General features: G+C 37.8%; 2 protein-coding genes across 5 annotated transcripts; one reads left to right on the plus strand and one right to left on the minus strand.

Moving 5' to 3' along the window:
* Positions 1-284: 284 nt before the first annotated feature.
* ssbp2a (single stranded DNA binding protein 2a) lies at positions 285-27,732 on the minus strand. Of its 4 annotated transcripts, none has more exons than XM_043243857.1 (19): positions 27,674-27,732; positions 25,080-25,160; positions 20,949-21,282; positions 15,552-15,624; positions 13,474-13,535; positions 10,592-10,676; positions 5,353-5,430; positions 3,872-3,928; positions 3,734-3,794; positions 3,470-3,537; positions 3,309-3,376; positions 2,228-2,276; positions 2,115-2,150; positions 1,948-2,002; positions 1,645-1,715; positions 1,493-1,571; positions 1,354-1,385; positions 1,147-1,245; positions 285-1,058 (listed from the first exon to the last, which is right to left on the minus strand). In XM_043243857.1, the coding sequence occupies exons 3-19, from the start codon at positions 20,999-21,001 to the stop codon at positions 1,029-1,031; spliced, it is 1,056 nt and encodes a 351-aa protein (XP_043099792.1). In that variant the 5' UTR covers positions 21,002-21,282; positions 25,080-25,160; positions 27,674-27,732; the 3' UTR covers positions 285-1,028. The 4 variants fall into 4 exon arrangements, with proteins under 4 accessions (XP_043099792.1, XP_043099791.1, XP_043099788.1 ...); XM_043243856.1 differs by having other exon boundaries at positions 1,354-1,382; positions 3,872-3,931; XM_043243853.1 differs by having other exon boundaries at positions 3,872-3,931.
* On the plus strand, positions 24,539-27,534 carry zgc:110626 (uncharacterized protein LOC550588 homolog). The gene is made up of 7 exons (XM_043243858.1): positions 24,539-24,872; positions 24,973-25,008; positions 25,105-25,165; positions 25,449-25,596; positions 25,680-25,776; positions 25,943-26,211; positions 26,398-27,534. The coding sequence occupies exons 1-7, from the start codon at positions 24,611-24,613 to the stop codon at positions 26,845-26,847; spliced, it is 1,323 nt and encodes a 440-aa protein (XP_043099793.1). The 5' UTR covers positions 24,539-24,610; the 3' UTR covers positions 26,848-27,534.
* Positions 27,733-27,749: the final 17 nt, after the last annotated feature.

The raw sequence follows: 27,749 nt of genomic DNA on the forward strand, positions 1-27,749 counted from the left end.
ACAATAAATGCAGCCTTGGTGAGCATAAATGCAAATTGTGTAGCTAAACAAAGGCTTCAAATCTTATTTAAATGGCCAACATATCTGGTCACCAACATATTTTGTGCTTTAACACTGATATGTGAACACAAAACCAAAAGTCACACACGTTTTGTAGCAATAGCCATGGGTCAAAATTAATCAACCCCCCCAAAAATGTAATATCCAGCAAGAATATGCATAATTTGTGGTTGCTTGTGCATTTTGTTTTCTACAGAAAGGATACATACGCAAACACATACAAATGGTGAAAATGATTTTTATATCAGCATATCCAAATTCTTTACAGATAGCTGTATTTACAAGAACAAATCCAACATGACAAGAAATCTGTCTGTCTTAAATCGTTTTAGATAAGTCCATTACATTTTGGGATATACTGTACATCTGTGTTATTCCGGAGCAAAAATTAAATTAAGACAACCTTTGGTTTGCCTAAAAACAATGTGTTTGATAAAGGGTGATTTTTTTTGTCTGATCAAATCCTTTAACTCAACGCAATAAACGGAAGGCCTTGAAATGCCTTTAATTCACTCAGAAACAAAAAAAAACTTTCTGCTAATCCATCATTGTCAACGGTGTTTAACTGTATAAATTATGCTGCATCGTAAAATGGAGAAATTTATTAAGGGACAGCCGTTTTGGTATCAGCTATGCTGCAAAAAAACAACAAAACGTACATAAAAAGGTACATACAAAAACTTGCGGAAAGATTCAATAATTAAAAAATGGATTGAGCCCTGTGTGAATCCAAACGGGAGACAGGACAATATTAACAATGGAATGACAAAAACAACAACAACAACAACAACAACATAAAATAGTGTGAAAGCTTCTTCTGGGTGTCTTCAGCTTCTTTTCGTGGCTTTTATTCGGATTTAGTTTAGGATGACGTTACTGTAATTCACAATAGTTCACCAAAAGACAAAATGAGTAGAAAGATCCTGTTTTTTGCTGAACACGGTGAAAACAGCTCCTTTGCTGTGCTTTCACACGCTCATTGTCATGTTTGGAGAATACTGCAAGATAGTAAGGTATTTTGAATGACGGCTTCAGCTCTATTTAACGCATTCGATCCTATAGAGAAAAGGATTTCTGCATACATACACTTTCACTTTGAAATGGGTTGAGGAAGTTTCCTCCCATTTCTCCATCATCTCTTGGTGTGCCAGGCTGATTATTCATGCTGAGGTTCCCTGGAGAGCTCTGATGAATTTCAACATTGAGTTTGAAGACAGAAACCACAAATGAATTTCAGAGAAGTAGTCGTCACTGTTTAAATGTCTGTCAAAACCGTACGGAAATGCCCCATACCTTTGGGAGGCTTTCAATGTCACCAGATCCTGCTGTTGAATGGAGGGAAAAGGAAAAGGCTTTAGAGTATCCCATGCGTAAATGGATTATATATATATATATATATATCTGACATTGTGTTGAGTTAAATCTCTCTTACCTAATGAACCATTCATATGATGAGGCTCCATGCCTGCCATGCTGCCTATTGGGCCATCGGAACCTGAACCTAATGAAAACTGAAAGGAAAAATCTCATAACAAAACCAAATACACTTTACGTGCAAATATTTAAGAAACTACAAAGACTCACGTTCGCTCTGTTTCCATTTGGAGGGACTGAACTGATCATGCTGTACATGTTGTCACTTGAGTTGTTTGACTCTGAAAGTAATGTAATTGCACGTCACACATTAGCAGGTCATTTTCAGCTAAAGACAAGATAAATGATGGCATGCGTAAAGAACGCTTTGCTGTCTTTGCAAATTTGACCTAATCGAGATGCGTTGGAAACCATAAACAAGGCTTTTGAGATAAGTCTTTTGTTTTTCTACGACGGTGTAGAGTCCGTCGGTGGACTTTGTGGTATTGTGCAGACTGGTTCAGTGTTTGTTACCTGCTGGACTAGGCATGATGGGTGTTCCCGGAGGGCCACCTCCTGCTGGGGGGCCCTACAAACACACTGATTCTGCTTATTCAAATGACCGGACTGGGTTACCCGAAATCACCTCAGAAAAGGTAACAAAACAAACGAGAAAACTTAAACAATGTCAGATTACCTACCGAATAACTGCCTGGAGATGCAGATGAATAGGGGATCTACAGGGAAAAATTACTAGTATTTATAACATTCAGGATACAAGATCAGTTCATTGTAGGTCATGTTGAAAACTAACCGAGTTGTTATTTGGTGGATTTGGCCATGGTCTTCCTCCTGCAGGACCCCTTTAAACAACAGCAAACAGAAATACACAGCGTTATACGACTTCTACAGTATAAAGCATGTTATACAGATGTACGATAGGGATTCTGACTTAAAGGGATAGTCCACCCAAAAATGAAAACATGAAAGAAGATATTTTACAAATGTTGGTAACCAAACAGTTGTGGTTCCCATTGACTTCCATTGTATTTTTTGTTTATACACAGAATGTCAAGAAGAACCCACATTATTTGCCAACAAAGATTCAGTACAATAATTCGAATTCATGACCGCAGAATATTCATTTTGGGTAGATTATCCTTTAAAGCTGCAATCCGTACGTTTTGCCTCTTTTGTCGCCATATCTGTTTGAAAACCTGGAATTGCAGTTTATTGGGGAATTATTTCTATTGCATGGGTTGTGCTCCGGCTCGGATGGAATTAATGTTTTAAGGAGTATGTTTTGGGATTAGGCTTGCTGCAATAGACGGTTAAATCGTTTGGTTTTTTTATATATAAAAAAAAACATTTAGTTTGATGAGAGAACAGACAATTAAATCTGAACGTGGATGCTCAATGAAGCGCACCAAACGACCCACAGTCACGCACAGATCAGGTTTCATTTATCACACGAGGAGTCGAGCTCACTGGCAAGAAGAGTGAGGCGAAAAAGAAAAGATGATGACAGAACAGTTTCAAAAAGCACCTTTTAAAATATTTGTATACCTGTTTAAACTTGGTGTTGGTTATTTGTTATTTTGCATTAGGCATATAGCATGGTGTATTTCTTATTAGTTTTGTTAATAAAGGTTCTATGCTCTATGTCATATTTAGTTTAAATTGAATTCATACTGTATTATAATAGAAGTCATATCACTTTTAAATTACTTTTTTCTCAAATTATTAATGTTAACAACATCAGCATTGCTGGATAGTAAAGATTGGACAGCACAGATTTTGGATAGTTTTTAACCCAAAAAAGTTACGGACTGCAGCTTTAATAATTGCTGGAATATTTATGTAATGATAATAAACTGTAATGTGAATACAATTACATGTTAATCCCAGGCATCCCGGGTCCCACTAGGGCATTCAGGGGTGGTCTCATCCCCCCACCATAATTCTGGAACACCAATTATACACAATAATGCATAAAAGTTTGTGAACACTGTAACATTCTTATACAAACTTATCTGTTTTCCCATGGAGGACTCACCTGTGGTCCAATAGGAACCATTCCCCGAGGGGCCATCCTCTGCATGGGCCCACTCATGTTGGGATGGCCTTACAAATGGGAAATCAGAGCAGTTTCATGTTTTATAGTCCGATGTGTTATTACGGCGGTTAACAGAATCCACAGACACAATTCTTATGAATTTGGGAGGATATCTGTAAATTTTGTTAGATTTAAATGTAATAATAAAATGATCCAAAACACACACGCAAAGGGTAGGTGCTGAATCGTTAGCGTTTTAAATACCTGGCTGTCTAGTAGGATCCATCCCACTGGGTAGGAGGGGCTGGTTCCCAGGTCCCAAAGCCTGCTCAAATCAAGTATCAGTCATTATCACGCACGAAAGAAACCTTTAAACCTCGAAAGCAGAATATATATAAATACCTGATTGGGTATTCTGAGAGAACCTCTGGGCCCAGCTGGGTATCGAGGAGACATAAACTGCTGAGGAAACACAAGGACAGAGTACACTTAATAAATACAGTCTACATCGCTCAACAATTTTCATGGTTCATCCAGCCCCGCAACCCAGAGCATTTTGTTTTCTTCTGAATGTCACCATAAATCACACCAGCAGATGGCAACACTGCAACATTGTATTTTACATCTTTAATTCAGTCTCACGTTAAACGTTCAAATTTACAATTTTATTGGCAACATTTGTGGCTTTAATTCGTACCTCAGTGTAAAGACAGGAAAAGCATGGTTACAGCAACTTACTACAATGGTTACTACACTTTTCTCAACCTTTTTATTTATCATCAAATAGTTATACACCATTAAAAAAAGGCATTTCATGATGCCATAGAACAGCATTTCTTGTCTTTAACCTTTAACATATGAGGCACCTTTCTGTTTCTTTGTGGCAAAACAAGGTTCTTCAGATTATAAAAAAAGTAAGAAAGAGATGATTCTTTAAAGAACCTTTTAAACACCCTTATTTGTGTGCGGTACATGACACAAAATGTGTCGCAAACAGCAATTCACACTGACTTCAGTACAAACGAAAGTGCTATATTTCGACAGACACTGTATATTGGTGAAGTTTAAAGCTGATATCGCAGAGGGCTGGTTAAAATAAACCGGGATCAAACTGTGTGAGTTGGAGAGGGCAACTGAAGAGAGTATTGTTAGAGCTGACGGCTGGATTCTACGGGAATCTGAGCTTAAGACTGTCAATGAGTGATTGTCAATACACATCAGGCAGTACAGCAGCTCTCAGACTGCCTGCTGACAGTTAATCAATGTATGTTTTGGTGCATTATCTCTGACGTACACACAGTCCAGTATTTACGCACCCCAAATCCTACTTCAAATAAAACACATTATAACAGATAATTAAACAAATAATTGAAAAGACACAAGTCTCCTCTTTCCAATTAAAAAAAATGAAAGTGTGGAAATCATTGCATAATCTGCTGCTACAGACATCCACATACAGTTTTCTCGGCCTGAATAAATATTTAATTGCCCATTCATTCATAATCTCTCCTGACTCAGCACATTTCTCCCGGTTCAACTGTCACTCGCAGAGGAAGAAACGAATTTCCCACTACTATCTGGATTTATTTCTACCTACAGCTCTTCTGCTGTGTTTCAGACAGGTAAAAAAGCACTGTCATTCAATGACCTTTATGAAAAAGACATTTCAATAAAATGGCGTTAAAATCTATTTAATATCTGTGAGTTAAAAACAATGTATGAGATCAGTACTGATACATATGCTAGTCAAGACAGGACACTCATTAGCCAAAAAAAAAAGAATCTGAAATTGTTTTTTTTTTTTTCGAATGAGGTTAGTGAGAAACCTTTTGTTTCAATGCAATACTTCACATAAAAATACACATAAAATTGTGTGTGTGTACCTGAAAAAATCCCGGAGGCAAAGGCATACTGTCTCCAGGAGGACTTCCAATCACTGGACTCTGTGTCGCTGCTGCACTCTACAGGTCACACACACACACACACACACACACACACACACACACACACACACACACACACAACACACAAACAAAGAAAGACACAAAAGGATGAATATATCCTCAAATATCATATCACTTTGACAAAAACACATGCATGTTATAAATAACCTGAAAATGAAAGACATTTTGCAGACCAGCGCAATGAACAAGCAGCGAAATTCAGCACTTTATAATATTTACTGCTCTTTTTTATGTCCAGACAAGTTATTGTACCCTGCAAAGTCACAAAAAAGTCACTGCACTATAAACACAGGTACACTGTAAACACATTAAGTACAACGGGCATAAGGTATTTCTGAAATAAATCTATTTGCAGCAGAATTGTATTTGCAGAGCTTCACGTCTGATATTACCTGCTCTAGCAATAACATGCATATATACTCTAACCCAAGGCTTGGACAACGAGAGGAAATATGAAACAGTGGGAAGACATGGACACTGAGAAGTTGCCCCTTCTGGCAAACACATTTTGTCCACTGAATAATTAACAGCACTAGTGTTGATGTACTACAGTTTCGCTGGTTTAGTCTTTCTACTCGTTGGAAATTGAACAGAAGCAACTGCTTTCCCTGTTTGCTCCTTACATACACACACAGCGGTTATCTGACCGACCCAGAGCTGTGAACCCCAGTAGTTAATGAAAGCTGTCTGTACTCTACTGTACTTATTAGTAAATAACTAAAAAATACGTCTTGGTCATATTGTATTTCACCCCCAAAAAAAAAAAAAAAAAAAATATGATACAGACAGTCAATCTAAATGTGAATGTTGTTTCTCTTACTCAGAAGTCCAGACATGACAAGTCACAATTATTAAAAAATGTATATTATACGTACAAGCGCGATGGAAGTTATTTATCCTAAATGTAAATTGTTAATGTTCCTTTTCTTACTTCATAAAGAAACAGCTAAAGTATATACACAGTCACTATGTTCCAGATTTTTTAAAGTTTAAGCCTGCAGCAGTTCGCTCCGTCTCTAAGTTCATACATTTCCATATTTATTAGATTTGCTCCTTCTGTCTGCAATAAGGAGGCAGTGCGTGTGTGCGTGTGTGTGTGTGTGTGTGTGTGTGTGTGTGTGTGTGTGTGTGTGTGTGTGTGTGTGTGTGTGAAAGAGATTCCTCCAGTGGCTGGCTGGGTAGAGAGACTCATTTCTCTACTCATTAGAGAAACGTGGGTAGAATGGCAAGTCCCTTTGTCTAGACTTTCTCATCAGCTGCATCAGGACAACATCCATATTCCTCACACTCAGAGAGAGAAATAAATCTACCCAGAGAAACAGAAAACATTAGATACAGTCTGTAAGAACTCCTTATTTGAAGGATGAACGTGGTAAAGGAAAACTGGAATTCAGTTCATGTAACTAACCAAACAATCCAAAGTTGACTTAGAGAGACTGAGACATTCATGTATTGAAATCAGCCCTTCTCTATCGATCTATCCCTTGCTCCCCACATCTATTCATCCCCTATGATACCATTGGACACGTCTTGTGCACACCAAATAGAAATCAAGAAAAGCTGTACCCTAAAACAAAACAATGATCAGCTAGATGTTGATTTATAGGGTATAAGGTAGTTATATATCGTATCATGTTCCAAATAAAATATGGGACTGTTACTTTTTCACACTTAATGACAGGATCTATTGTGATTTGTCGTGGAGAAATTTACAGCTATAGCCTGCTCCGTCCTTACACCAGCAGGTGGCCACCAGTATTTACTTAATCAGTAAATCATTGAATCATGTTTTTTTACAAAACTTTGATTCATTCAGTAACTGAACAGAAAACTGTATGTAGCTGCTCCCCATTTCAGGGGCTGCATCCTTTATTTTTGTACTAATAAAAAGTAGAAACTATCTATAAAAGGTATGTCACAGCTTGTGTTTATAAGCGAGTCACTGAATCTTTCACTCAACCGATTCTTTCGGCGACACTTATTCAATCTCTGAATTGGGATGCAGCTTGTGTTTATGAGTGAGTCACTGAATCTTTCACTTAGCTTAATTTTTCAGCAACACTTATTCATTGAGGAATGCTAATCGATGCTTGAAATCTCAACAGTTTATTCTGCTATGAAATCTGCGTTGGGACTATTTTATTGGTGGAGCAAAAACAAAGCAACTGGCAACTTTCTTTGTGCCTGCACGTGGCCTAGAAATCACAGTGACAGTGACCTTATATGGGGCCATTAGCATTGTATTTGCATTCCGCTGTCAGTTTTCTGTTGTTTTTCTGTGTAAACACATGCTTAGCCAGCGTATTTCACTACCGAGTTTATGTCTTTTGCAGCATTCCAAAAATACAGCACTCGAGTTAAAAAAAAGCTTACAAAAACTATTTTTTCAAAACGCGTTCTGTGTTAACAACCCATTAAAGCACTGCATCAGATTCAGAACGACAACTTGGAGGACTGGTTGTGTGTTGGAGCCAGAGGCCTCCTGGGTAATGATGCAGTCCTATAACCACCAGGAAACCTTTCCCACAATATCTGCAGTCTAATCTAATGCAGTGATGAGGTCATCCCCGCCACATCTCCTCTCCCGCTGTCTCTCTCTGCTGGAAACATTTTCTGCTTTACAGATGGCAAGCTTTAACCAACCAGTGCGTGTTTGAGGGGGTTACTTCAGGACAACAGTGTTTTCCGGTTAACCCACAATGAACACCCATCCCAGCTGCTAACTCGCTGAATCCACCTCTCGGCCTCTGGAACACAGCCAGCCAGACGTTACAGGAACCTCTGAGAATAAGTGTATGCATACGAATTCAATTGTGTGTAAAAGTACCCTGGCTCAGATTGTGTGCATCAGCCCATATTGGAATTAAATACACAATACAGATAAAAGGATTCTCCCAATCGTCACGCCGATCGCCTTTCACACTGGCCCTCGCGCTTTTTAAAGTAAAAACAACCAAAGCATTGATCGTCCAAAGATTTTAGGTTTGGAGATAAACATTTAAGATAAACAGAGATCAAAAAATCACATGTAGGCTACACTATTCAGTGTGGCAGCAATAATCTAAAATCTGAATGTGGGTACACTGTGTGAAATATCTCTCTCCGTTCAGGGGTGAAAATCTTCATTAACATGCTCGAATAGGCTGCATAATATTATAAGCTATTTCATGCTGCCATGCTTCCCCTCTTTCTCTCATGTTTAATTTGCTGCTGTTTGTGTTCTACTCTGTGTGAACACAAAGAAAATGAAAGCGCAGATGAGACTAGCCCTAAGCCAGACAGGAGAACACAGGGAATATGAACGATGTTCATGTAAAGACATTGTGTTAAAGGCTTATCAGAACTCGGAACCAAATATGCCCAGGATTTGCTGATTTATTAAATGGTGCTGATTAATAGAATCACTTGTAGTTTTAGCTACAAACTACAGACCACCACATTACTTTATATATTCTGTGCTTACAGGAATAACATCAAGTTTTGGGTCATGAATTTCTATTTGGAAAAATATTTGTAAAAAAACATTTCACATTTAGGTTTTAGTGTGTTTGTCATCAGGTAGCCTCGCGTCGCCAGACCTTCGGTTACTATATATTTTGAGTTATTTTTGTTTCCAGTAAAATTAAAGTTACAGGTGGGATAACAATCACGCATGCTGTTTTTTTTATGACAAAAATCACCTTTTTCTTAGAAGTCTCAGACTTCACTCCATGCATGTTAAATGACTGAAAGGTAAAAGAGGGGTAGGGGTACACACAATGAGGGAGAGTGGGTAAAAATAGAGTGTGTTTATGTTTGCCAGGGAAATGGAATATGATTATTTAGGCAGGGGAGGATAATCTAAAGAGAGCTCTTACGGCACAGCAGACAATATTTCAATGCTAAAAATGCCTGTTAAACAATGAAAATCAATATGGGGCGAATCGTTGGATCATTCTTCAAGATTTAGTTACTTCCATTTTGGATGTGAGAATATTAAAATATGTGTTGATTATATGTATATGATTATATGTATAATCATTGCTGTTGCTTTGGCGGAAAAAAACCCACACACAGAAACAACACAACGGTAGCTGTTAATTTCCATATTTTTTTCATAGTATTTTCATACCATTAACTGTTCAGTGTTTAACAACATTTTTCAGAATATCTTCTTGAGTGTTCGACAGCTAAAACCAACTAAGTAAATGATGACAGAACTTTATTTTCAGGCAAACTATCACTTTAAATGCAGCAATTTAATAACATTTGTATCAATTTAATTCTATATACCTTTATGAACCTATAGACTGATTGAAATGCAAACACCTCTGTAAAAATGAATTATAGCTTACTTTAATGAAACCTGTTAAACGCCTTGTAGCCATGATCGTAGATCACTTTAAAGTATTTCATGGTTTAATGACGTATCTTTAACATTTCATGCATGAATGAGACTCAGTGTGGCACTTCACATGATTGAAGCATGAACTAAAAGTGAAGGCTTTTATCTTAATGAGCTGCGCCTGGTCAGCAGTTAATCTTAGTGATTCTGCTCGAGAGGTCTACATAATCTGTGGCTGACAAATAGGTACCTGACTTGTAGGTGGAGTTGTTGTGATTTTAATCAAGGTATTAGACGAACAATGAGGCTATTATGCTGATTTTGACCTAATCCAAATGAGTCGTTATTTCTTATAGGCAAGGCTTTAATCTAATCACACTCTGTCGCTCCCTCCATATGCATCCCTATTTCTCTCTCTCCTTCATACTCAGGATAGGTCAAGGTGTCCTCCTCCCTCTAGCCAAGATGACCGCAAATGTATGACATCATTGCTAATGCCTCCAGCACGGACCACCAATTTATCATCCTTCCCGCTTTCCATTCCCCTCCTGCTCACCTTAGCTCTGCTTCTATGAGCTGTACACTCACTCACAATTACCCTGCAAGGTTTCTCCAGAGACCAGCTGTAACTACTGGTCTACAAGTCGGCGTTTCATACCGCTTTTGTTTATAGTACATAACACTAAAATGTATTCACCGGTTTATTAGTGGTTCTAAATATCTCCCTAATTTCATCTTTAGAAATTGGGTTTGTGCTTTCAGCAGCCAATAAAAATTTGGTTCCTGCACCAAATTGTGATTATACTCATTGTAAGTGCACGCATTTATACTCACATAGTCATGAAAAGCTTTGGCTTCACTTGAGTGCTCACATGTTTCTCTCCTCTCAGGAGCAGCACAGTAGAGGTCCCAGAAAACACTGCAATAAAAGATGTACAATATATAATAAAAAAAAGACTGTTACTGCAGTCTGAGAATAAATGATCGTTCTCAGTTAATTAAAGCCCTATTTGGATGGGGTTTGTTTTTCCCTGAGGAAATGTTTGTTTCAAAATGCATTGTGAGGTTTTTATACCGTTAGAATTAAATATGTCTGTGTTTTTGCATAAACCTGGTAAAAATCACAGCGCATCTAATATTAACTAACTTGGGGTTCCTCTCTTTTAGGGTTTCTCATGTGTTTGTGTTAGTTTTTTTTTATTAACTATTTGTTATACTGTTTGTATGCAGCAAGAATGCATTCCATTGATCAAAACTGACAGTGAAGGTTTTTTTTTTAATGGAAACAATTTGGAGAATCTGATAACAGCTGCTCAGAACAGCCACGATCCTCACCTTACTGAATTAATTTCCATATATTATGTTATGTTATGTTATATATTAAGTGCTTACAAATGATTAATCGCAGTGATCACAAAACACAAATATTATACAAACAAAAACTTTGGTTGTGATTAATCACAATTAATCATTTAACAGCACTAATTATATCATATTATATTAATGGGTTACTTTTGTTTCTGTTTGTGCATTATAAAATGTGCAAAATTACAAAATACAAAGTCAATTATATAGGGTTTTTTTCTCTTTATGAGTAAGTTCTGTTTCAGAACTTCAAATGCAGTCTTCAGTTTACTTCTGGGAATGTGCACGCCACAATATCCCGTATTTAAATAAATCACCCCCAAGGCATGCGCAAAAAATATCAGGGGGCAAGGTCTAGTTGAGTTGTGTAGTTTGTTGCCGCCTTGTCTGAGAGGCGCCATTTCAGAGATCCAATATACTGATACACATTTAGTTTTGTATATTCACAGACATAACTGACTTTATTTGAGTGAACTTTATGACACAATAACCAAAGAAATGACGATAATCGAAAACAAACAAATGTTATGTTTGTTGTTGCCTTAGTAACCAAGGCAGAAACAGTAAAGTCTTCCCCCTCTTTCCAGAGCACCCACCCTCTTTTCTGAAAGAAGATTATCTGCAGGATTCTTTGGAAGGTAGTGTTATTTTTAGTCCAGTTATCCTGTATTGCTCTTCTTTCCTTTTAATCTTACATTGGCCAGGTCCAAAGATGCAATAATGTAGAAGTATTCATTGATATGATTCTGCAGACATGGCCTTATGTCACACTATGATGATATAAAGTGACAAAAAAGAAAGAAAAAAAAGGTTTCCTCAGCTAGGATTCAATAACAGATTTATAATACAAAATTTGTGACACCTTTGCCTAGAGATCGTCTTGGTTACTTGTATAACCATCGGTCCCTGAAGGGGGGATCGGTGACATTACGTCATTTACTGACATCATGAGGTCCCGTCTGGGAACCCAATCACCTCTGAGCTTATGAGAAAAGGCCAATGGGAATTGGTGAGTGGAATTTGCATGCCAAGCCACTCCCCCATAGACATATATATATATATATATATATATACATATATAAGATGGTGGCGTGCAACCATTCATTCAGGTTTATGCTGAGCAGCAACCCAACAATTCAGCACAGTTCAAGATTCTGGCATAAGGCACGTATTGTCCTTCAGGGAATTGAGACATTCCCTTTCATTCAGTCAATATAACGTTACATCACTGATTGACATCATGGGGTCCTTATGGAAAATGCCACAATCTAAATTGTGTTATGTAGTTGATGTAGAATGTGTCAGGACAAATGAAACTATCCAAATGCCCTGCAGGCCAGATAGCGGGCCCACCAGGGGTGCCAAGGCAACTGCTGGGGGTGGAGCGCAATGTCATAACAACCGTGTAGAATCAGGTGTCACCGAAGAGGCCAGCCTGGGACACAGGTGCGTTGAGAAAGCGAACTTTGTCGACAACGCTCGTATGCACCAAGTTCAGCCAGAGATGGCACTCGTGGTCCACCATGGTGGACATCACCTGACTGAGGGACCATGCTGTGACTTTCGGTGCTCGTAGAGCGGAGTCAGTCGCCATGTGCAGCTCCTTTATCAACCTCAGATTAGAAATACCCAGCAGGACAGCCATGGCATGCAGGCAGGAGGTGGCCTGGCCCGCAGCATCATAAGCTTTGGCAGAAAGGGCTGACGACAGTTAACAGGCTTTGGATGGGAGTCGCGGATGATTCCTCCAGGTGGCGGTGTTCTGCGGGCATAAATGCACCACAGCCGCTTGCTACAGCTGGGGAACTTACCCCTTAGCTGCTCCCTTAGGAGCGAACAGCTCAAAAGCTGTAGATGCACCTCTGGGAAACCATCCAGCCAATCATCCAGCCTCGAACGCTGGGGAGAAGGTGGGGAGATCACCTCCAGCCCAATGCTCTTAGCGGCCCAAAAGAGCATAGCCCTCAACTCTCCGACTGAGAAGCCACTGCTGTGGAGGGCTGCTCAGCATCCTGGTTGGCCAAAGAAGACGATAGCCCCTTCTTTGATGCAGCGATAGACATCTTGTGCGTTTTCTTCTCAACGTTTTTTTCTTAAATCTTTTTAGTTGCTCTAGAAGCAATCATCTCCGAAGCAGAAATCTGAATGAGCCTTTTCATTGGACCTTTCTTTTAAACTCCCAGGTTCCCAGGCGGGACCTCATGACATCAGTCACTGACATAACGTCATAGTGACCGAAAGGGAACCCATTAATCTATAGTTACTATCTTGATAATTGTAACGCAAAATACTTTTAGCACACTAGTCACATCCAAATAGTGTTAAAGAAATGTTCAAGCATAGTTCCTTACCACCACCATGAGTGTAAGAACCCAGGCGGCTCTCCTAATGTTATGTTCTTCTCCCATCGGATCTGCCAAGTTAAACAGAGAACAAAGAAAGAGTTATAAAGATTCAGTGACAAGTCGACCTGTGCTCCAGTTGTGATTTAAACATAATTAAGGGCAAATTCTGCCATGGAGAGCTGAACTTTGAGTCAAACACTGTGCCCAGAATAAATCTAAGATATAAAACTGTTACTTGGCATCTGTTTGAAACAGTTTCCGTGTGACTCAGTCTATGACTTCATTAATAATTTGTTAACCAATTGACACTTCACTACGCTCTACTTTCCTTGGCAGAATATGTCATAGAAAGGAACTGGAGATTTTAAGGCAAGACACTATACGGCAGGTGAATAGGGTAAAGATTTAAATAAACAGATATCACTATACTTTCCAAAGGTGATTAAACGCAGCATATTAATACACACGAAACGCAGCACATTAATTGTTTTTTAATTTCATATTTAAATTATTTCATGTTTATGTGTGGATGTAAGGCATTCTCTAATTAAATTACGCACTTATTTCCATGACTTTGTGTGTGTGTGTCTGTGTGCCTTTTAACTGAAATCTACAGACAGTGTCAATAAAATGAACACTTCATACTGCATACATTGTATATTTCATTTCCACCAGTCTAAAAGAAGACAAGTTATGGAAGCAATTTTTTACAGGTTTTGCCTGTAGTGTCTTGCCTTAAAAAGAGGCTTATTAGCAGCATTTTATTCGACAATTTCTGACGAAATAGTCTTCAATACAAGCAAAAAACACATGAAATCCACTGATTTAAAAATAGAGCAAACACTTCTCTGATAATATGGTGGACGGGGACAGTTGCTAAGGTAAGATTGTTCAGTAAAATGCTGTGCTTAGGAAAGGTCAGTTATCACTAAAGCGTTTGCAAACCCTTCTCCTTTCTCATTATTAACTCAATAGACTAAACAGGAACAGAAAACAGCACCCGTCTCGATGAGATCATCAGTTTCGGTCACTGGCCATATGAGATGAGTTTACCGACATTAAAGCGCTGACGACGGCCGTCATAAACAACACGGGTGTGCCCAACATTATCGCAATGCATTGCCGCGAGAGCTGAGGCTATTTTTGGGTCCACGTCCAACGTGAACTGGTTACATGAGCAGGGTGGCAAAAGACAAGAGTCGCAAAGGAAACCGGCCACAATGGACGGGGCGGCTGACTTAGTCACAGAGGCTGGACTGAGTCACGACAGCAGTGTCTGGCTTGTTGACGTTCACGTCTGAGTGGTGGGCCAGCCTTTGTGTTTTTACCTCTGTGATTGTGCCAGTCTCTTTTTCTCTCTTTCCTCTTCTCTCTTTGTTCTGTTCCACTATTTATCTGATCTTATTCCTCTGTAATTCGCAAATATTTACTTGACTAAAGAGCTGCTGCACTCATCTGCATTGACTTGTACCGTTCAGTTGTATTTTGTCAGCGATCGTGTCATCGGCAAGCTAGCGGTCGCGGACACAGATATAAACATCTCTAATATAAACGCAGCTTGAGAGTATGACGAGTCATTAACGCTGAGCGTCTCTCTTCTGAAGGGTCTGTTTTAAAGTAAAAACTTTGCTTGCTTTCTGAAGTATTGTGGTTGCAGTGCAAATAGATCTCAAATTGTCCACTTTGTGTACTGGGTCACCAAAAGCCTTTCACAACCAGCTATTTCTAACTAAAACGTCATGTTGAATATAAACCACATTAATTTACGGAGCAGAGCAAGTGGATACTTTGTTGTATGAAAATCCGTGTAAATACGCTTACAGACCCCCGCTGCATCTCCATGAGACCGTGCCATTAAACAGAAACAGTTTGCCCAGTTTCTCGTGCCAGCGTGGTTTTGTATCCAGTGTAATTCAATTAAGCTGGGATCAGAGAACAGTGTGGGTTTCATCAGAGCCGTTTACTGGCCTACATGTAAACATTACCTCCTAAAACTACAGCGTCTTGAATAGATTTGTGCTTAGAAGGATTTTAGTGACAGTCACAGAGATCTTGGTGATAATGCAAAAAGAGGGTTCACCCACCTCTGACAGGAAGGTCTGTGCTGATTTCTGAGCTCCAACGTGTAGCAGGTATTCGTACACATATAGAGCTAACCTGCAGAGACAGAAAGTTAAGAAGACTTAAAGGCAACTTTCTTTTTAGTGTTGAATGAATCTTTCCACATATCCAATATATCTGCTGGTTTCCATTACTCTTCAGTTCACCACTTCACTTGAAGTTCACAGTCCGATATGAATATTTTCAAGTTTCCTATATTTGCCATGATGTTTGATTTTTTTCATGCTGGTGAAATTTCATTCAAATGAAGCTCATGATATTTTTTTATTATTTCAAGAATCCTTTATTAATGTATGAGTGAGTCTGAGTCAGCAGAGTCCAGCAGCAATCCTATTAAATTTGTAAGTTCAGACACAGTCAAATTTAAATATATTTTACATACAGACAAAATATTCACTCTCCTGCTTGTTCCTGCAGATACAAACCTGCACCGAAAAACCTCCAAATGTGAATGCATATGCACTCACAAAAAATATGAAAAACATTCAACGCTATATAGGAGACAGTGTTTGTACAAGAGAGGAAAATGCTGAAGAGTTTAGAAACACTGTCAAACCAAGATCAAACGTAAGTGCGATTGAGGGAGGAGATCTGGAGGCTGGAGGAGTGACAGGGGGTCCTGAGCTCTTGAGAATCAATCCTCCTGAGATTGTCAGAAAACTTTTGTATTCTAATGACGAAGAGTAAAAGAGAAATGGAGAGACCAGGAACTTTCCAGCTGTGCTCTCGTTTCAGCAGAATCCAAACTCTTCTAACTACAACAGAAAAGAAACTAGTTTTTCAAGAATCTAAGATTAAAAGACACTGTGCACAGGCATACTTCACCAGTTCTCTTTACATTTTCCTTCGATAGGGTGTTGTGGATGATTGCCAGGGTATTGTTATTGGTTGTTAGGGATTTCTGAGTGGTTGCTAAGTAGCTGCTTAGCCGCACTTTTTGTCCACTCCTTCTATCATCTCCCAGAGATAAAATTCACTTAGTCAGGTATAAGTCTCTATATAAGTGACAGCATTTCTCAACAAGCCACGCAATTTGAGCTATTATTCATGACTGTAGGCTAGTCGAGTTACATGATGAAGTTTAATTTCGGTACGGGCAAAAATAATCAAGGTTTAGCAAACATCATTAATTAAATAAATATAAGAATAAAAATGACAACAACCAACAAGCAAGTTGTAATTTAGTTATATATACGCAATAATAATAAAATAATTAATATAACCAATTGTGTAAACCTTAATAACAAGCTTGATTCTGTTTTCAGTAGCTATTTATGGGCCATTGATCAAAACATGAAGTTAACATAAGCCTGAATAAATAACTTCGACAGCTACATCTCAACTTATTTTGTGAAACAAAATGACCAGATAAATCAAGTAATAATAAAATGTTCTCAGAATTGTTTACTACGGCTCAAGATACTGGATGTACATTCAGAAATGATATGAAGAGATAATAATGACAGAACAGAAGAGAGGCGAGATGAGCACAGTGTCGTTAACCTCATGCTGTGCCCTTATCCCATCAACACCGCGCTCTTCCCTGTTCTACAGATGAACTGACAACATTCTCATCGGCTGCCTTGCACTCGCTAGATACAAACAGACCCATTTCCCAAGAGACATTAGAGAGCGGGGAGTTTGAGGGTGATTCTGTCTGTGTGTGTTTGTATATTTGGGACAAATATGTCTATGGGTATGTGTTTGACACATTAGGTGCAGTGAAAGAGAACAGAGGGTGAACACAGAAAGACAAATATAGAGATAGGTAGAAGAGCAGAGGCAGAAAAGCAGGAACTCATAAATGATTAATGATGAGAGCTGAAAAGGAGGCAGGAGAGTGACATGAGGACAACAGAAAAAAAAAAAAAAGATTGCAACCGTGGCAAATTACAAAAGTTGATTTTATTTAACAAAACTGCGAGCATGAGCCTTTCAGCAGTATACCTGACATTTTTAACTAATCCTTTGCTAATGTATACGTTTAGTGGGAATGGTAAAATGGTGACCTTTTTACGTGTGGCCAGTGTGTGTTACATGATCTTTCAGAAATCGTCTGAAGATGTTGATTTGGTGCTGAAGAAAATTTCTTGCTATTAGTAATGTTTACTGACGTTTATTTCTTACTATTAATAAAGAGTTCTTATTAATAAAAAACTGTGATGCATTTTCTTTAGGATTCTTCATCAAATAGAATATTTATTTGATACTGTTTATTTGATACTGTAATGCTTTGATTAATTTGATGCATCCGTGCTGAAAAACATAGTAAAAGGGTAATTTTTTTTTTTTTTACGTCTTACTAATCCTATACTTTTTAATGGTTATGTGCAAATTTATAGTAGATTTATTTAAGTAAATCGTGCAGATTTTTTCTTTTTGGTTAAATTTGTGTGAAAACTGCTGTCAGTTGAAAGACAACAATCATTCTGTTAGGAAAGACATGATACAGACAGTTCTTCCACTTAGCTTTTGAATCAAAACCGGCGAAATGGAACACTGAAAGAACAACAACAGTATTTTAGAGGGGAAAAGGCCATCAAGGTAAGGAATGAAACTCATATCCTGTGTGGACAGGAAAATGCTACATTCCTCAGCCTACTGGGCCCAAATTCTTCTGCTCTTTTATGGAAGCTCTTTCTTATTTATCATTAAATGTCAAGAATTTTATAAAAGCGAATACAACAAAGCAAGCGTTTAATGTCTGACTTTAGCAGGTGTATGAACGCAGAATAAAAACCAGAAGGTTTCAGTCCAAAGCATGCAGCACAACACCTCTAGAAACAATGCCTTTCTCCACGACAACAGGAAATGCCAGCTTATCTCGCAGATGAAAGCGGGGAGAAAATGTGCAGTTCTGGAAAAAAACCTTCTAACGTACACGCTTACCAGAAGCCCTTAGTCTAGTTTACAACTACAGGAGAAACAGACCAAAGTGACAATAATGGAGAAACCACTTAACTTTGTTGGATTTCAAACGGGTCACATGAGAAAACTAAAGGACCGTGCAGACTGTGTGTGTGTGTGTGTGATATGAGAAAAGAGGCTGTATAACACACAGGCTAAAGACAGAGAGAAAGACTCCTCGCCGGTTTCTAAGCCATGCCGTCACGCTTGCTTAACCTTGCAGTAGGGCCGGTGTGATGCCGCTTGCATATCAATGATGGAGAAAAATATCAGAGGCCAACCACTCTGCAGGAAAACTGTTCCAGCAGCAGGAACGACAACACCACTCGTTCTCTTACATACCCAAGACAACTGCAGAACAAATGCCACTTTTCACCACACCGCAATAAAAATAGTAAGATAACACATGTTTGAAAAATTCACCATCAACTTTGTAGCAGAAGAACATATTTAGATCATTTCTGCCGCTCAAACGGCATAGAGCATGATGATAGCAATGCCAAGGTCATGGGTTTGTCTCCCAGGGAATGCATGAACTAACAAAATGTTTCAGTGCTATGCAATTCGCTTCGAATGAAAGCTTGCGCCAAACGCACAACTGCGAAATAAACAAATCAATAAAATCGTTATATTAATGACAGCTGAATTATTTATTTGATATCTATGGAAACCACCACGGTGATTTTCTTTCATCATTTTGTTTTGAAATCTCCAAGTGAGGAATATTCCACATATGTGTTCGCACATGGAGTTGTAGAGAAAAAAAAAAGAAACTTCGGGGTATTTTAGATAAACATCCTATAATACATTTTCCGCTGAGCTAAAAGCTGTTAGAAGAATTGTTGTGACAGATGTTTTCTTTAGTAGACGGTTTGCATGTCTTTGATTTGAATGGCTCAGATCGCTTACATGAGCAAGGGTCAGATTTAAAGAATGTATTACGTTACGGTTCCTAATAAGGTTACGTGCAGCTGGTATTTCATGTACTCCAAAAAAGACTAATTTTACTCTTCTGGAATCAGGAAAATGCTAATTTGGGACCCATATGTATATAGTATGTAGTAAAACCCAAAAGCACACAAACTATTATTAATTGTTACTTGTAGGGGTAATACTACAAATTGGACCAAAGCTTATCAATGTTTGGTGATCTTTACAACACAACATCTTCTCAATTAACAGGGTATTTAAGATCATTTTTTAAATTTTTTTTAGTTGTATTATTCAACTTCTACTCTGTTCAAATGTAAAGAGAATAGACTAAAATTAAAGTTTACAGACACCACATATAAATAGCCAACGGCACTATGCAATTTAAACATCATTTAAGATGTTACTGCCTTGCAGAAAAACTGACAACATTTAACATACAATACAACGACCCTCCTCACATTATCTAGCACCTTTAATTTTATCTTTAACTATGAATTTTGTTTATAAATATGGTTTTAGCAAGGACTACACGTTGGCGCATGTCCATGTAGAATAAAACAGCTACATGATGTTCAATTGTGAAAATAAATATATTTAAGAAAAAAAGTTGCCCATAAATAAAGTTGTCCATGCTATTTGTCAACCACCATATTACTGTGAAAGGATGAAGTATCCTTGTGATTAAACACAGAACAACATAACCGATCTTGTTTTGTATATTGACCAGTCAAAATTTCTTAGACAAGGAAAAACAGCCAAAAGATCACTCAAATGTAAAATGCATAAAACGCTGAGCTACAAATAGTGACAAGAAAGCATACTATTTGAGTTAGTTACATGCTGTTAAAACGATTCTGCCCTTGACTGCTCAAGAAAGATTAAGGAAACTAAATTATTTGGTGACACTTTACAATATGTGTACACTAATGCTGATACATGCTTAACTAAAGCACAGACAATAGTGAATTAATGTATTACTCATGATTAGCAACTAATATTGAGTCTTACTGGTTAATATATTAGTTCACATATGAATTGTTACCAATTAAATATCTAATTCCCTAATAACTTATTTTATTAACTAATAATGTTAATTAACTTGTTAATTACCACAGTCAGCCAAAGCCTTGTATTTTAACCTCCAGGTAAAAAAAATATACATTAATACACGATTAATTACTGAATTATTTTTGCAAATTCATGTGTCATTTACTAAATGTTGACTTAATAATGATGTAAAAGTCACAACATAATGATATATTCGCAAAGCATCAGCTCATAATAAATAACGAGCAACAACGAGCACTATTCTTGAAAATCACATGTTACATGACCACACGATTCAATAAGTGATCTAATAATATTTTTCATAATGCAGAAAGCACGCAACTTGAGAGGCGAAGCATACAGTAGTACATGCGCCAGCTGCTGTCTTATATGTCTCCTCTGTCTAAATGTGTGTGCGACTGCAGATGTGATCGCGAGAATTGCTCCTCCACCTCCTGATCAATATAACTTACTTTTCTCGGGCTTGACTATCCGATGGCACGCTGTTCTTGCCTTTGGCGTACATGCTTGCACAGACGCGACTGTCACGCACCTGTCAACCCATCACAGCCTCTGTCGAAACAATCTCGTCACCATAGCGACTCAGTCAGCTCCTCACCATTGGATGGACCGCAGTAAACAGGCGCCCTCTCTCTTCTCTCTCTCTCTCTCTCTCTCTGGATGTCTGAGCGAAGAAACCTGGATGACCACGCCCACTCAACACCTTCGCTCTGACTGCAGCCACGCCCCCTTAATCCAGCGAAATCCTGAGGGATGTTCTTCTGAGCCAGATTGTCGCAGATAAATCTGAACAAGAAAGTAGGCTATGACTATACATAAAAACGTATTTCAAGATGAATAATGAAATTTGTTCTTTTGTTGTGTAAAAAGAATAATGGTGTTTTACTCTGACGAACATTCATTGTCTTTTATAATATCTTATAGTATCTCAGAGAGCTTCACTTGAGCAATGCCTTATATGGTACACGTTCGAATATATTGGTCAGATAATCCAAAAATTGTGCATTGTTGTTGTTCCTCCAGGAACAGGGTTGGGACACACTGCACTAGAATAGATGGTACTCATCGGCCTGTGGTACACATGTAGAGTACTGCCATCTAGTGAACTATTACAAAACAATCCACAAAATAATACAGTTTATCTCTTAAATTCTCCAAAATAGCATTAAAAATTCACTCTTATTAAATTTACGTATTCACAAAGCATACATATTAAACATATCAGCTATATATATATATATATACATATATATATATATATATATATATATATATATATATATATATATATAGATATATATATATATATATATATATATAGATATATATAAATATATATAGGATAATGAAAGGCCTTGCTAAATCTTAATACAATATCTTATATATATCAAACTAATACACATTGCAGCTTTTTTGTTTGTATTTTCCTTAATGGTACAAATATAAATATCAACTCTGTAAATATCACAGGAAAAAGAGGTTTACTGCTGCTAAATTCACAACAATGAATATGAAACAAGTAATGAAGAGATATTTATTAGGTAATACCCAAACTTTCCTCCAATTATTACCAACAGACTTAAACCAACAGAAAATAGCACTTGGCTTACTAACAATTTTTTTTGAAATAGTAAACGTATAGCCTTATTATAATTCTGAGATGGTGTCAGGAGAACAATCTGCTCCCGAACGTCAGCAAAACAAAGGAGATAATAGTGGACTTCAGCATGAAGCAGGTGCGCTCTTACTTACCATCCCATCATGATCGACGGGACCCCAGTGGAGAGAGTGGACAGTTTTCGGTACCTGGGTGTTCACATCACGCAGGACCTGTCTTGGTCCTGTCACATCAACACCCTGGTGAAGAAGGCCCGGCAGCGTCTATACCATCTGAGGCGCTTAAGGGACCTCAGACTCCCATCTCAGGTGCTCAGGAACTTTTACACCTGCACCATCGAGAATTTCCTGACGGGAAACATCACCTCCTGGTTCGGGAACAGCACCATGCAGGACAGGCGAGCTCTTCAGAGGGTGGTGCGGTCAGCTGAGCTCCCTGTGCTGCAGCACATCTACAACAAGCGGTGCTGTACCAGGGCCAGGAAGATCGTGGAAGACCTCAGCCATCCCAACAATGGACTCTTTTCTCTGCTGCGTTCAGGAAAGCACTTTCGTTCCCTGAAGGCAAACACAGAGAGAATGAGGAGGCGCTTCTTCCCGCAGGCCATTCGGAGTCTGAACCAGAGAACACCCAGTACCTAATCACCGGGATTCCCATGTTCACCCCTCTTTCCCCAGATACCCACTTACAATTGGACATTTACACTGGACAAAATTGCACTAGTCCCTTTACATTGGTCATTCACACAGCCAATTTATATTTTATATTTTATACATATCTCATTTTTTACCTTTTAAATACGGTGCCATATTTTATACTTATATTTTATATTTTATTTCTTTTTTTACCTTTTATACTTTGCACACTTCTTCGTGTATATATATTTTTATATTTTATATTTATACATATATAGATATATATTTTGTTTCTTCTATAGATGACGCTGGACGGTTGTAAAAAACATTTCACTGCATGTCGTACCATGTATGTATGTGTATGTGACAAATAAAATTTGAATTTGAATTTGAAAATTTGAATTATTTTCCTTAGATGAAAGGAAGTGGTAAATGAACAGGAAGTGTCAGTAGGGTGAAGTAAGCATGTTTAGAGTCAATACCTCTACATAAAGAAACAACACTAGAGTCCTAGGAGTCCTCTTCACTACTTCTACCGTTTCACAGAGTTAGGAGCCAGTTTCACTGCTAATGCGCTTTGTAAAGTACTCTTAGAGCAAAAATGTAGGAGTCCTACAGAGGCATATTCCATATTTTTCAGATTTTCTCATAAATCCGCAAATCAATTTTAGCCATTAAGATTACTATTTTTTTTCTTCTTCTCAAAATGTGATTTCAGAGTCAGAGGATTGTTTATTAGTTATTCTCACACTCTCATTTGAGATTTCATTAATTACTTCACAATACGTCTGGAGGGTGTTCCAGAAAGCAAGTTTAATTTACCATCCACTTACAAAGCAGAATGAGATTTGAGAATGTCGTTTACACATAAGACTTTCTCAACAGAGCAACGAATCGACGAGTCTCCGTGGAAACCGACGCTAAGAAAAAGCGCGCCATGCTCTTTTTTTCTTAAAAAGGTCATTTAAATGCTTGGTGCATATTGCCACCTGCCTTGTGGTTTTGTAATCACAAATTTTTAAGCCACGCAAAATAAGAATTACATTGTTTGTTTGATGCTAATTATATAATGAGTCATATAGGTATTTTTATTTTTTAAAAATCATGTAAAATGTAGATTCACGATAAGTGAGATGATAATAAAATCTAAACATATCTTGTTATAGAAGTGTAATTTATACAGAAAACGATTATATATGCCAAAAAAATATATCATATTAATATTTGTTGTAATAAATATAATAACCATATAAGAAGTTTATCGCAATCATATATAATAATGCGCAACCTGTCAGGCACACTGCGGTCTCTTCAGCAGAGCTCGCACGCATGCGCTGATAGCTCTGAAGTAAGCTAACCAGGAAACATAACTTACTCTAGAGCAGGTTATTTTCAGTTGCTACGGTTACTTGCACGCCCTGAGGGTTTACCTCCGTTTTTATCTGCTTACTTACTCTTAAACATACCCATACGAAACACGAGTACTTCACATAATCTGCTTTTTGGAACAGCCCCCTGGCGTGCTCCCATCTTTTGTACAGTTGAAATTATTTATTTTATTTTTATTTTATAGCAAATTATTATCGCCAGCAAATTATTATTCTTGGAAGTTTTTATGCAGCATAATTTGTAGCCTTGCCCATTTTGTTTCCCCATCTCATGTGATCCCGGCTTGGTTTTGATCTGGCTGATCTGATTTTCACCTACTCCGAAATGTAAACCACGCCCAATAATAGCCTCGAGTAGGCTCTAGTCCCACCCACAGCTGGAATCTTACGTATTTGTTGATTGTTTCCTGCAGTTGCGTGAGTTGTAGTGTTCATCTGAGTTCAGTGGAATACAGACTGATAGTGGAGACAAAATGTCCCTCACTGTGAAAAACATTTCTGTTACTTACAATCCTATCAATCAGAGCAATATTTTTACCAGCGGGGATTTTATATCGGGACAAGTGATTCTGGATGTAGCCAAAGACACACATATGCAGTCGCTCAGTGTGAAAATTAAAGGGAAAGCTGAGGTGTGCTGGACAGAACGTCACGGTAAAACTACTATTGTTTACTCGGACAAGGAGAAGTATTATTCCGTGCAGAGGTTTTTCGTTTCGGAGAACAAAACACACGGTAGGAGGAACTGCAGCTGATGTATGATATGTTTTCAAGTTGAAAGAAACCGGTTTAAAAGTTAACCAGTTGTGTTTTGTGCTGTAACTTGATGTTGCAGGAAATGAGATGCTGAAAGATCCGTCAGGACAGCCGTGTAAGTCTGTTCGGGAATTAGATGAATAAAAAGAGCGTTGAGAAATGCACTGATCTTTAAAAAAATCTGACCTTTAATTTGATTGGGACTTCTTAGATTCGTCTGTTGTGGCACCAGGGCGTCATGTTTACCCGTTCACCTTTCAGTTGCCTCTACAGTAAGTTAAAGGAAAGAAAGTTTAACATGCTTTGGACATGTATTTATGTTGTTTTCATATTTAAAAAAGCTGAATACCATGCAACTAAATAGTCAAAGTCAAAAGTTAACTAACTAAAGTACTCTCTTGCATCTTAAATACATGCATATGAACACACACACACACACACACACACACACACACACACACATATATATATATATATATATATATATATATATATATATATATATATATATATATATATATTTCAACCTTTTAATGAGACTGTAAAATTTTACAGGCACTTCCCACCAACATTCAAAGGTTCAGTTGGAAAAGTTGTCTATACTTTGGAGACAAAACTATCCAGATCTATGCGTATTTCTAGTAAAGGCAAAACAGAGTTTCACTATATGCCCAGACCAGATGTGTCCAATCCCGAACTAATGGTGAGATTACAATCCCTTTACCGTACATTTGTTTATGTTTTGAGGTTCTCTGACATTTGTATTACATGTTTTGTCTTATTTAGGCACCTCAGTACGGAACAAAAGATAAACAAATGAAACTTTTCACCTCTGGGAGTGTCTCCATGAACATAAACACTGAGAAAATGGGATACTACCTTGGTAACATTGTATTTCTAATAGTGTTCATGTTCTCCCATTGTCAATAAACTCAGTTTAATAAATCTTCAGATAATCTGTAAACGCGGCAATTTAAAAAGCCTTATTTAAACCATTTCTGTTTCAATTTTGACCTTAATTGTTTCATTTTCTAGTGATATTGCTAAAGGAGAATTGTTTCATTGTGTCTTGAAAGTCTTGGCTGAAGTTCAGAACAGTTCTTCCCGTGCAATCAAACCAAAATACTGCTTGTATGAAAAACACAGTTTCTTTGCCAAAGGAAAGAGGAAACTTCACACACACAACTTGTTTAAAGAGGAAGGGGAACCCATTGAGCCAAACTCAAGGAAAACTGTCACCAAAGAGCTGTCCATTCCACCCAGCCTTGCCATCTCTATCCTAAACTGCAGGATCCTCAAGGTTGAGTACAGACTCAGGGTGAGAAGCATAGACATTAGAATTTCATATCTCTGTGTTTTATTTTTCATTTAAAGTTGGATCATGACAAGTTAACTGTTTTAAATTAAGGGATGCGCTGATTGTTTATGTTAAACAGAGTTATGTTGTCATTACTTGTTCTTAATTTAAATAATTTGTTTTTCATTATCTGTGCTTCATGTCTAGGTCTACCTGGATGTGCCGTATGCCTCAGATCCAGAGATCAAATTTCCAGTTGTGATTCTTCCTCCTCAGCTTGTGTCAGGGGCTACAAACAGTGACTTTGGAGTCTGGAATCAACCCCCAGGAAGCAACATGTACCCCAACCCACCTGCTATTGCTCCACAAGCCCCAACACTTAATGTTGGACCACCTGGTCAGTTTGGTGCCCCTGGGTATTATGGACCTCAACTGAATCAATTTCCCGCTCCTAGTTTCCCTGGGCCCCCTCGGGGTCAGTTTGCTCCATCTAGTTACCCTGGGCCCCCTCGGGGTCAGTTTTTTCCACCTAGTTACACTGGACCTCCGGATCAATTTGGTCCTTCAGTTTCACATCAGCCTGACCCATCAGCTCCACCTCCTTATCAAGAATATCAGTTTTACCCACAGTTGCCGAACCACACTGAAAAATCTTGACAAAGTGATTTTAGAATCACCTTAGACTTACTTTGTTATTGTTAGAATATTTTGTATATGTAACCTTTTTTATTTTAGGTAGTGAAGTTGACTGTTAATAAGATAACAACATTCTATATTCTTTTTGTATTTCTGAAACTTCAATATAGTGCTATATTTTATATCCTGTGAAAAAGATATGTCCCGCTTCATTTGAGTACTGTATTTCTTTATTCTTTAATGTGTTCTGATTAAAACATGTATTCAACTAACTTAAGCGGTACTAAATTTGCCACCAACTTAAAGGCAGCATGAACACTTTTTAATGTGTTAAACGGTTGCATCACTTTCTGTATTCATTATTCCAAAGTTGTGAATTTACCATTTCCATAAACTGTTAAAAATGCATTCAGACCTTAAACTACTAGAGCACTACTGGCATCTTTAGTGTATTTACATATGGTTAGACATCTTATGTATTCCCTGCTCATATAATAAGTAGTTTTTAAATCTGTTTCAGAATTCTCGATATTTTCAACTAACCTTTCACAACATTTATTATCACACTCCAATCCATAGCCTACTTTTTTGTTTACAGATATGATGTAACAAGCTAGACACGTGATTGTTTTGGGGTTTGTTTGTACGTTATAACGTCTTCAATTCCAAAATTATTTTTATAACAAATAAAAGCTCTTGCAGTCTTAATGTTATGTCATCAAAATAACACTAATACTAATATGCCCACGTTATTAATACAATAATACAAGGTTATCTCGAACTTGATAACCACGCCGAATAATAGCTTCAAACAGCATGTCCCACCCAAAGCTGGGAGCCCACGTACTTTGTTGATGGTTTCCTGCAGTCGCGTGACTGAGTATAGCGATAATTTCATCGAGTCGAAATCAGACGGAGATATT

Source organism: Puntigrus tetrazona, chromosome 7, assembly GCF_018831695.1.
Source record: "Puntigrus tetrazona isolate hp1 chromosome 7, ASM1883169v1, whole genome shotgun sequence".
NCBI classification, from domain to species: domain Eukaryota; kingdom Metazoa; phylum Chordata; class Actinopteri; order Cypriniformes; family Cyprinidae; genus Puntigrus; species Puntigrus tetrazona.